General features: G+C 37.5%; 1 protein-coding gene across 2 annotated transcripts in view; it reads right to left on the minus strand.

The window, feature by feature from the left end:
• LOC126198621 (N-acetylglucosamine-6-phosphate deacetylase) overlaps positions 1-4125 on the minus strand; it is a 121656-nt gene extending 117531 nt beyond the window's left edge. For both annotated transcript variants that reach the window (XM_049935076.1, XM_049935075.1), the window contains exons 1-2: positions 3611-4125; positions 3338-3477 (exon numbers count right to left, since the gene is read on the minus strand). In XM_049935076.1, the coding sequence (XP_049791033.1) occupies positions 3338-3477; positions 3611-3812 (342 nt within the window). In that variant the 5' untranslated portion in view covers positions 3813-4125. The remainder of the gene's footprint in view (positions 1-3337; positions 3478-3610) is intronic.
• Between the last annotated feature and the right edge of the window lie 8596 nt (positions 4126-12721).

The raw sequence follows: 12721 nt of genomic DNA on the forward strand, positions 1-12721 counted from the left end.
CGTACTGAGTTTGGTGTAAGTGGTAGTCTTACACCGTTACACTACTTGTGCCACTACTCAGTTGTGTATGTGGGTTCCATACAAATGTTTCATCTTTCCGTTTTATGACATAAATATTTTCTTCACATGTCCAGACCATATCTGACTGTATCTGGTACAGAATATATGGAAAAGTCATACTTATTTTGTTTGTGTTGTCTGCTTTGTCTAGATCGAACCTGTTGGTGAGTTACGTACATACTGTTGTGGAGAATGCGGTATTTTATTTGCATCCAATAGACCCAATTAACTTTCCACGGGGTTTACTGTTCAGATATTTTTCTGTTACTGCATGGACTGATACTGTTGAGGTACTCTTTGTGTTGTGCTGCATCCTCGCAGACTAGTACTACTATTTTTGGTATGGTACGACATATGTGGTGTCACCGCCAGACACCACACTTGCTAGGTGGTAGCCTTTAAATCGGCCACGGTCTGTTAGTATATGTCGGACCCAGGTGTCGCCACTATCAGTGATTGCAGACCGAGTGCGGCCATACGGCAGGTCTAGTCTACATAGACTCCCTAGCACTCACCCCAGTTGTACAGCCGACTTTGCTAGTGATGGTTCACTGTCTACGTACGCTCTAATTTGCAGAGATGACAGTTTAGCATAGCCTTCAGCTACGTCATTTGCTACGACCTAGCAAGGCGCCATATTCAGTTACTATAATTACTATCTTCAAGAATGTATTCTGAACAGATAATATTGTGAATCATGTACCGTCAAGAGCAACGTTCATCATTAATGGATTAAAGTTAAGTATCAAACTAATTACGTCCGCTTTCTGAATTCTCATTCATTGTCATGTTCCAGATCTCACGACACTATAAATCTTCCCTCCTCGCGCCAGCCTGCATGAGCTAAAACGCGTGCATTTCCTCCACTCCTAACACGTTGTTGGCACGTTTAACATTCATCTGACCATCCACTAGTTAGCCTTGCAACCTTAATGAGTGGGGCACTTGCTGACAATATATTATATTACTGACTGGTTTTTTACTTGATTACATAAGTTATACAGAGGCTGGTGTAAGTGGTTGTCTTACACCACTACGCCTTTTGCAACATTACCCAATAGTGTATGTGGTTCCATACAGGTATTCCATCTTTTGTTTTTATCTTCACATGTCCAGGCCACATTTCACTGTTTGATACATGGTATATGGATAGGATATTTTTTGTGATTTGGGGTTGATGGCTGCTTTTCACTGGTATCTAAATCTTTGGAACAACTCTGGACACACACAGTTTTTTCACCTTTAATATTTCTGATAATGTATCATATAATCTACGGATACCATACATTATGTGGATGTATATTACTGGTTTCTGACAGTTACATGATTTAGATAGTGGTACTAGTTTGATGTTTGTTTTGTGGCATTACAAGATATATGGATGCATTAACACATGAATGTTGTCTACCCTGAACAGTATATTGTGGGTGCTTTTTGTATATTCTACATATGTTACAATATAGATGGTTTTCTACATTTAAACACTCATTTTATGGATATGACATAACTATGTCCCCCAACTGTTTGCACCTCAGCATTTCGTAACCTTGACATGATGTATAGACTTATTTATATCATCATTTTGATAGGTTTACCCATATTGACACTTAGATTTTGGTTATGCTGTCCTTTTGCAGACTACTCGCACACAGATGCATATTTCTTTCGTTAACTTATTTCTGACGTTGTCGTTGTTTCCATCATACATTTATCATTTTCTACAGCTATTTTTGCAGATTAGTAGGTTGCTTCAGGATTTTGCAGTTCACTGTCTCATTTAACTGGCCAGTTTTAATGATGTGATATTTTATTAATGATTTGATTAAAAGATAGTACATCTGTACACTGTATTGAGTGGCAATTCGTAATGGTATACTGTATATAATTCAGTTTTAGGTATGTGACAATGGATGTTGGTTTTTATCAAATGATTACTATAAATTCACGTATATAGTACTGCCCATGGTTCTTATTCTGCTTTAAATCTGTATTCTTATCTGCATGGTTGGTAAGCTGATGATGCTGTCATTACTGTTTATGCACACAGGCCTGAAGATGGTGTATCAAGTCACTGTAGCTGGTTGCAATGTAACTGAATGATATCAAAATGACAGCTGCAGGTGCTTCATTTTATTACACAAGTGAATGGCCAAAGTCCTACAGATCATCAATCAGACGTATGGACACACAAAAACTGAAGTGAGACAGGCAGATGAGGGGCTGATTCCCACTCCTGCCAAAGTAAGTACAATGTCTCTCTCTTTCTTGCAGTAGGCTGCTTTACAGGAGTAACTACACTCAAGACTTAGTGTAATATACTAAAATACTTGTCCATGCTCAATTGTATAACTGTAGTTGTATAAGAATTAAATCACTGGAAAGTACCTCTATATAGTGCATGCAAGCTCTTGACATTTTGAGCAGTGCCCAGTAATGAATATGTAATCATGCACTGCCATTTTTTTTCATAAAAAATATGATTCTTGCCCCTCATCCTCAAAATGGGGGTATCCCCACAACCTGGGGTCTGGGAGACCAGCCTTCTTCCCCAACTCTATCCCTCTTTCCTCCACAAGGGAAAACTAAGAATAGTTTTCTCTGTACCAGCAGCACAGGGAATTGACATCCTGAAAGTAAGTACCCGCTATTCTGTGTAGAGAGAGAGAGAGAGAGAGAGAGAGAGAGAGAGAGATATCACACGTGACAAGTTCAGCACTTAACAATCAAGTTCACAACTATCAGATAGAAGAGGAATGATTTTCATTGAGAACAACACAGAAATGCATCATCACCAAAGTACGACACAGCGACGTAAAATACCATATTCTTTAGTGCATTGCCTGCAGAAATAAATAACATAAAAACAGCTGGTTTATTTACGAAGGAGTTGAAAATGATGTTTACATCTAACAGTTTCTAAACTACTGACGAACACATTAAATTTTCACAGTGACGAATTCGACCATTATGGTCAACAATGTGTGTGATGTGTTGACTATGTCTATCATTGTACAAAATGATCGAAGTACATATAAATATTGATATTAATATGAACTACTTCAGATTTTGTCTTAAGCTACGTGGAATATTCTGTTGCGTATCCAACTGGAGCATGATAATGTTACAAACCAACAAACACGCAAATTCTGATGAATGTAGAATGCAAGAAAAAGTTGTATTGTAGACACACAATGCGATAACCCGTGTATCACTACCACGTCATGTACCCCTGCATGTTGATCAAGCTTACACATATCAGTAGAAATGAAATGCTTACCTTGTTATATACATGAGCTGGAGATGTAACGACCGTCGGACAAAATGAAGTAACACCGTGGGCCAGAATACCTTTTGCCACTACTCTAAGTCCCTCCTCAACATCTTCAAAGTCGCAAGAGAAGTCAACTCCGAAACCACCTTCAAAAATGCATTCATAAGCTGTCGTATTAAGCACATTTCGAATCGATTAATGAAACTGAACTGTACAATTATCAAGGCATTTGAGGCAGAGAATTGTTGATAAACGCATAAGTCGTTTGCACGGCCATACCATTAATCTGTAGTTCAATGAAACCAGGCGAAATAAGCGCTCCCTTGCAGTCAATTTGAACGTCTGCACTGATCTTTTCGTCAAAAAACATTTTTTCTGGATTTACAATTTTTCCGTCTCTCACCCAGATATCTTCCCTAATTATTTCATGATTTCTCAAAATACTACAGTTTACGAACTGCAAAAGCTGTGACTGGGTCATTGCTCCTAACAAATTGAGATTCCAATAGACTACTGTGACAGCTTATCACCTGAATATTCTGTCACAGGTTTTTTTTTTTAACATAGTCGATGATGACGACGTCAGCAGTTCCTTAATCAGCGCATGACCTGAATATAATGTTGAAAAAAAGTGTTTGTTTTACGATACGTCAACCCATAGCTGTGTTTTTACTGTCATTTGTGTTTACGAGTGCTTTTGGTGGTAATGAAGTCTCAAACATCATTAAGGTGAACTGTATTCCGGCAACAATAATATTATTCACGTTTCTCAAATAATTTTTAAAATTTCAATAACTGACCACGTGCAACAAAACTTCATTGCACGACCCGAAAAATGTTGCTTAAGCAATCGAACGTTTTCCGACTTCAAGAAGAAAGATAATGTTATCGACCGACCTACGATTTGGCAGAGTTAATTAATTACAACAGTATATTGTCCACGCGTTTCACAATTTTATTTCTGCCCACAGTGTATTGCAAATGACAGTAAGACGAGTTTTACAATTAAAAACCGTTTCTTACATCATCTACAGAGACCTTATCACAGTTGCAGTCTTTCATAAAAGTTCTATGAGAATTAACTATTAAGGCCAATTCACTCTTGCCTTCACGTCATATCATCACATTCCACGATACATTTCAAATGATAGCGTTCACACAGGCCTTCAAACGATTGTCGCGTCACGTCGCGTCAAGCAGGGCCAACCAGATACATGGATCCTGTGGCATACGCCGCAGCATTTGCCATTACAGGCTTAACGAATTGCAGCCACCATCTGAGAGCGAGTTATTAGTTGAAGCTACTTTAAGACTTTGTAGTACGTGTTCAAATAGGCTCACGCTCTAGATAACAGATGAAAAAGTTATGGACTTTATTGTTTACCTTTTCGTTGATATAAAGATTTTCCTGATGGCCCCAGAAATAGCGAATTTTTCATAATGTTGGGCAAAGGCAAGTAGTGTGAGCTCACAAGACCATTGCGAGGCCCGTATTTCCCGTTGGCCCCGACGTCACGCCTTCATCAGTTTTCATCGGATTAGATTAGATTCAGTTTTCGATCCGTAGAACCCAAAACAAGATGATTCTCGTGGGTGTGGAACATGTCAGAAAATAAAACATCAAAAACATGGCACATTTGTCAGGAGATCGTCAAAATAATAAGTGAATACATTACAGTAAACTGGAACTGCTAATATTTACAGAATGAATAAACTGTCAGAAGGAACATAGTTACGCACTTTTAATAAATGTATCATACACAAAATACCTAATCTTTACTGTTGTGACCAGGCACTGTCAAAACTGAAATCAGACACTTTTACTTTATTGGTCTAACAGTCCCTGTTAAGATATTCATCTATAGAGTAGGAGGTGTTGCCTATCAAAAAGTTTTTCAAACTGTTTGAACTGTGTTGTATCTGAAAACAAATTTTTGATAGTTACTGGTAATTTATTGAAATTGTGACTTCCTGAATCTTGGACTCATTTTTGGACCAACGTAAGTGATTTTAGGTCTTTATGTAGAGTGTTCTTTTTCCTAATATTGATACTATATATTGAGATATTTGTTGGAAATAGAGACATATTATTTGCAATAAATTTCATTTAGGAATAAATATACTGAAAAGCAGTGGTTAAAATACCCAGGTCCCTGAACACGTTTCTACATGACGAAGTAGAAGATATTGAGACGTCTGCCCAATTATTTCGAAGAATTCGACGATTCCGAATTTATATCCAGATTTCGCTTGTCAAAGGAAGCTGAACTTTGTCTTTTCAATCTTGTACATGAGAAATTGGAGCATATGACAGACAGGTCATTTCTCAGTATTCTAAAATAATACTCTTTATTTGCCGTTATATGCAATTGATTTCAGTACTTCGTGAATTTTGATATTATTTATGTAGTTTGTGTTACAATTTCTGCAGTAGTAGAAAGGACCGTTTCGTTTTATTTAGCAGACAATGCCATAACAGACTTAACCGAATCAAAAAACAGCTCCAGTTGGTGCTATTTTCATTAACAGCTTTTTCAGTTTTAGACAAAAACAACATGATTTCTCATGTTGCAAAACGTTTCGATAAAACAGTAGTGTCCTGATTTCACTCAGCCACATTATATCCATAGCAGAAAATATTGTTTCACACTATTTTCTGTTGGCAATGACTTTTTTTAAAAACATTACAGCAGTGGCAGAACAACATCCTGCATTTTAGTGAAAATATTAGGATCGCAGACCCTTTTAAAACTTCAAAGCAACAACATTGTTTCCTACACCTTCTCACTGAAGCTTGTGAACTGTGTGTGGTTACTCAAGCTAAGTTAAACACACTAATATTAACAAGAAAATTAGTATTTTTTCCTTACAAAAAACAGACAAACTAAAATGGTGGTTCCTCAGCTACAACACATAGTTGTTGTGTTTCGCAATTATTAGTATTGTTCACTTAAGCCTAACCATGTTTATTGTAAAATGGTAGCTATATATGAATGTTATAAGAGCAGAACAGGAATATAGCTATTGAATTTACATAGCTGTAGAAAATGGAAGTTGGAATGCCATGTAATAACTTTCCTTGAATATCGAGTTATTTTCAGTGTCCTCCTTTGTCAAATTGTAGCTAGTTGAAGGTAACTTAAATTGAAATATATTGTGCTTATGTTAAATACCTTTCCCCTAAATTGATGGCTTATTATGACTGTTTAGTGTAATAAAAATTTTAACAGTACACTAATGTCCCGAATTAACTCAGCCACATCTATAGCAGAAAATGTTGTTCACTGTTTATCTCTCATTAGGACAATTACTTTCGATCTTTTAGTGAACGCCTAAGAGCAGTAGAATTGTCCACCACATACCATTATCCTCATAGACATGTAAATTATTTGTACTTACTCAAGCTAAGTTTAACTCAGCAAAATTAAAAGGAAACTCAGCTTTAGCACGTAACTGTTGCGTTTCTCAGTTGTTAGTATTATCCACATAACCACATCCATATTTATCATAAAATAATTATTACCTCTGTGCTATACGAACATAGCTACTTTTCCTTCAGCTAACAGGAATCTTTAGTTATTGAATCTACATAATCATAACAGTGGAAAGAGTGGCTCACGAGTTATGTTTCAAAGTTTCTCTTGAATTGTCACACAAATGGTCTCATATCATTCTCTTCTTTCTTTCAGAAATGACTATGTCCCACCAATGAACACTCAGATATTTTGCCTCTGGTGATTTCCTTCTGTCCATTGGAGACTTCATTGGTATTGGCAAGGGGACAGCCAGCAGGGTTATTAAAGCAATGTGTACGAGACCGTAAAACAGGCATAAGAGACAGTTTCGTTAATTATTTCAGTTCTCTGGTGTAATTAAATGAAAATAAAATAAACAAATGTGTATGGATTAATATATTTTTATTCTGAAATCATCTGTTTTAACTTTTATGTTCTGGTCGTAATTTTGAACTTTATGCTATATTTGTTATTTTCTTGTCATGCTACTTTTGAAGCAGCACCATCTACAACTCTGCTGATTCTTTCACATTTGAGAACAGGCATTTTTATTCTGAAAAGAAAATTGACGGTTTTAAGCTGAGATGGCTGTAGAAAAGAAGGCAGAAGACAGTGAAGCCATCATGCCCCCAGTTAGGTACTTCCTCTTCCCTTCCAGAATACGTACAGGTGCGAGAGGTGATTGCTCAAGCCAAAATTATGTATGAAACAGTTACTGTTCCTCTAATATTAGGATGAGACAAAATAACAGCCTTCTGTTTGGATATGTGCCATAGGGACATTTATACCTCAGGATTATAAAGAATAATATGCTTGTTTATTATAAATGTTATTTTATTCTTCACATATACCCTCAATATAATTAATAATCACCACATAATAGGAACAAGGTTTATATATGCCCAAGAACTGCAAAACTGCGTTCACAAATAGTGCTCAGTAATTTCAGAAATGTTCTTCTTGTAGAGTACCCACCCATTGCTGCTGTAATGAATTAATCATTCTGAGGCATAAATACAACAGCAAGCGAGGCAGTGAATAACACCTCTCAAAAATGTTAGTCAAACCAATCCCAATGATGCACATGTTGTCACATTTTGTTGGAGACTCTGGAAGGAACAACTATTTCAAACAGCAGAACGCATTCCTCAGTTGCTTCTATATTATGCGCCTACTTACAATTCACGACCTACCATAAAGTTAAATTTTGGGAATATTATCATGTCTAGAAATGTTGAACCTGAATCGAGCCGACTGTGGCATCCTTCGTTTGACAACTGAAGCACCCAGAGGAAAAGTCTGATAAGTCACAATTCTCACTTTTTTCAGAGGACGAAATTTAAAGTTTCAAGACTCACAAAATTTTTGTTTCTCAAGTTATATTCTTTGTTTTTCATTAAGCTATAACATACATTCCAGACAACTGACACTGCTGAAATTACACACATCACACACATCTGATTAAGGTTTACAACTATTCAATGCATTTTTATCATGAATACAGTTCGTACAAATGGCAAATCCATAGCATACTACACATAGCTATAGGATTTTAAGACTTCACACTTATTTAAATTCTAATTATAACAAACTATATAATGTAATCTTCTAATAATACACTATAAATATTCTATCCTTTTCAATGGATGGAACTAATGCCGAAGATGATTGAAATACTCTTGCACTTCACTTTGGCAAATTTTTTTCGAGTCCTGTAACTCTGTATTTCTCAGTAGATATTTTAAGGTCACATGTAAAGTAATCAGAACACCTAAATTGAAATAGTTATATGCGTAACACTATAAATAAAAAAACTTACTTTAAGTGAGCCGCGGCGGTTTCTGTGAGGGGGCGCTCGCGATCGTACTGGCGCCACTTGTGGGCACGTGCCATTGATTCTGGCGTCCGCAGCTCGTGGTCCAGTGGCTAACGTTGCTGCTTCTGGAACAAGGGGTTCAGGGTTCGATTCCCTGCCGGGTTGGGGATTTTCTCTGCCTGGGGATTTGGTGTTTGTGTTGTTCTCATCATTTCATCAGCATCAACATCATTCGTGACAGTGGCTCCACTGGACTGTGTAAAGAATTGAGTTGTGTAAAAATTGGGACTTCGTACAGGTGTTGATGACCGCACAGTTGAGCGTCCCACAAACCAAACATCATCATAATCGACTTTGGCTCTCGTCGTATCATCTTTGCTTGGTTATCTGTTCCCTCTCGGGCTATGTGGTACCATAAACGTAACAGTCGCGACACTTCACCTGGATTTTGTTGCCTATTGCGCCAGAAGCGCTCCAAGTAAAACTGTGGAGTTCGGAGCTATCGTGAAAGCTAAAGCGAATGGTAGTTGTTTATTTTGACTTGTACAATGGTTCTTACAAACGGGAGCGTCTGTAGTGCAATAAATTGCATCAAAAACAAGAAGAAGATACTACATCTGTCTTTTTGTAGCTTTACTAAGGACGCTGAGAGGTATATACCATAATGTTACTAAACTGTATCGTCTGGATTTTCTTGCGAACTAGAGGTGCATTAATGATTAATGTTTCGTTTTAGGAGCAGAAATTGGCTAGTGAATAACAGCCAAGAAGATCTTATGAATAAAGACCCTGTTTATCTTTATAATAATGTTAAATTTTGTTCGTTACACTTGGAACCACCCAGTTCATGAATGCAGACAATAATAAACTCGTGTGGAATGCAGTACCCACACTGTTTGACGTCCCGAATAAAGTATGTCAACTGACGATGAAGTGGAAACTGCCACAAAGATTCGATAATCCATCTAAAGCTGTAAAACAGTCCTATGGCACAGAAGCAGCTAGTTCAACTCTTCATATATCAGTGCCAGATTCATCTGAATCGTCAACACAGACTTGCTGAGACCACGAAGTGCTTAGATTAAGTGCAGTTATTCATATTTGGCAAAATCGTGTGAACTGTCAGAATGTGTAGATCGATAGACTTCGTGCAAAACTATTACAGCACAAGGAAAGTTCCTATCATTTTAAGGGCAGACAGCAACAGAACAGGATCGAGTGAAGGGCAAACAAATTCCGAATACTGTAGGATCGCGATATTTTTTTAAAAAAAGATGCCCTTGACTTGTTGTGAAGTCAGATTAGAATGCCACTGAAGGAGAAACATGCTACAAGATGGAAAGACGAAAATAAGCTGTTTGCTCTGAATGTATGTATTACAGCACTGAGGCATACAGGTTTTGTCAGAATGTTTTATCCTCCCATCAGTGTGTAGATTACAGAGGAATGTGGAAGGCATACAAATAAAATGTGGGGTAAGTGACAATATATTCCACCTTTTAAAGTAGAAGGTTTCCCTGATACTGATAAACTAGTGAATATGTCATTGGACGAAATGTCTCCAATGGCAGATTTAACATATAGCAGCAACTCTGACAATGGTATTGGCTTTGAGGACGTGGGATTTACGCGCACAGTACATTTCTTCCACTATTTGGAAGTTGCTTGTACCACTTAAAATTATAAAATGTGGCAACAGGCAACAATGACTTAACCACAGTAGGCCTACAGAACGACAAATAGGGCGTCGATCACTTTGGCACATAAAGGTACATGTTTATGCTTTTTACGTGTGAATCAGTGTGTTTATATTCTTTTGATGTCAACATAGTAAGCTGCTGTTCTATCCGATGTCAGAAGTGTTTCTTCACGTATGTGTTGTAGCTTGCCACAGGATTCATGATTTTTATCACTATTTGCTCTTATTTTAGAAGCATTTTTAGAAACACCTATCTCTTCTGTTATTACACAAACTCTTGGAGGCAAAAAAATAATTAAAATATTTCGTAAATCACGTAGGAAACGGATGCAAAACAAACATTATGCTTACTGGGCATCTGACGTTCTCCTTTGTCTCCGCTTGGCGCGCTAGTGTCACTTCAGCTGTCAAACGGTAACAACTTTACAGCAGTGAGTGTAGCGACTGTGATGTTAGACTGTGGTGGTAGTGAGTGGTGTGTGGGAGATGGAGTTGGATGGGTGTGCCTGAGTACTCGGCGTCCTGGCGATTGCAACGAATTGAAATGCTTGATTGTTGGGCTGAGGGGCTCACGTTTTTCTGCAGCATTGATCTTCACTACTGGCGAGTTTAGCAGGCAAGGAGCAGCTCTCGTCACGTGCAACCTGGTTAGGAAATGCATCAGTCAATTGCGGTGTGCTAAATATGCCGAGATGTATTGAACAACTTGTTAGCAACTACGAACAGGAGGGCAGTATTATATGGTGTCCACCTGGAGTCCTGAAGCCATTGGTCTCCTTGACATTTATTTTAAATTATGCATGAAGATTGTTCAGTAAACACAGTACTTAAAATTGTTAATTCTGCCTCGGTTTGAGCTGGCCAGGAATCCAATTCCTTTCAGTGACCCCTTTAAGGGCTGTGTGTGTCGATCTGGAAGTTTCTGTAAGCGCCAAGCTAGTATTTTGCAATGTTAATCTGGTGCTTGAAATCCTGGTTCGTTATCATTGAGTATTTGATACTACTGACCATAATTTCTATTTGTTTTAGACCTTATTACTCTTCCTGGGGCGAGTTAGTGGATTTGGCCTGTAACTAAAATTATGTGTTTAAGCCTAAAGGTGCACGTGTGGTGGTCCTGTGTGCATGCTTATATTTGCATTCTCTCTTACTCCACGTTGAGGATATACCTTGACTTACTTAATCCTTTTTGGTTATTGTGCAATTATTATTTTAAATAACGTTATACATTGTTTCTTGTTATTGCTAGGAAGGTTAACTCACAATGTTTATGAGCAGACCATTCCTATACCAAAGTTTTAATAGTTGCTTTCCTTGAAAATGATGTTTAATTGCTGTGTATGTTAATTTATATCAAGCTTGTTTGTTATTTGTTATATGTTGATAGCCTTGTATTGGCAGTGGTTGATGCACTGCTGTTCTGCTGATCTGGGGCAGCGACGTCTTTTCCTTCTTTTCGGTGACTTTCCTGTCATTGCATGAGGCATAGGTGTTGGCTGGTCACACGCACTTCTGTGGATCTCCTGTTCCAGCCTGAAGTTGATTAGTTTATTGTCATTCTCTTGGTATTAGGAAGTGGCGACCGTGTCGCCAGATTGGAACTTGGCTTTAGCGATTTTGGGGGCGTAATTTACTCAGTGTTTCTATTATTTTGAGGTCCTTGTGGGTGTATGTTGAAAGCCTTTGGGCAAACTGAGCACTGAGTTTCTTGATTTATTTAAAAATATAAGGGTTTGATTGTCATTGTCATTTTAATATTGTTTTAGGGACCCAGTAGTTTATTTAAGTGCTTAACTTGATTTATTAATAACAGCCTTGTGGCTAGTCAGTGATGTATTACTGTTTGCTTTGGTTTTTACATGTGGGTAGCGTTTAGCCAGTTTGGCCATATCTTGTCTATGTGGGAGTGGCATAACATTGTCTTATAACACCAAAGTGTCGTCATTTGCTTTACACTCCCCAGTATTGTTAGTAAAAGGAAAATGTAAAGTGATTGTGTACCTCCTAGTGGTGAGATGGCTAATGGGCATTGGATACCAACGTTAAATGTACTTGTGTTTAATTTCTAGCCTTGGAGTAGGCCTGGAGCTTACTGTTGCTGTGGAGATATATGCATTTTAATCTCTTTTGTTTGACGTTTGTTGAACTTATATTGCCCAAAAGAATGTGTTTGTTGCAGCTATTTTAGCTATTGCTAGTAAACAACAGAAAACAACAAAAAAGAGAAAGTAAGTCTGAGAATGGATGAAAAAGTTAGTGACTTGTCATATGATAATTACTGACTAAAATTATAACCACTAAAACAAATTATAGAGAAATAATAGAGAAACAAAACTGGTTATTGGGAGAGGCAACAACTG

The sequence above is a fragment of the Schistocerca nitens genome, chromosome 8 (genome assembly GCF_023898315.1).
Source record: "Schistocerca nitens isolate TAMUIC-IGC-003100 chromosome 8, iqSchNite1.1, whole genome shotgun sequence".
Taxonomy (NCBI): Eukaryota; Metazoa; Arthropoda; class Insecta; order Orthoptera; family Acrididae; genus Schistocerca; species Schistocerca nitens.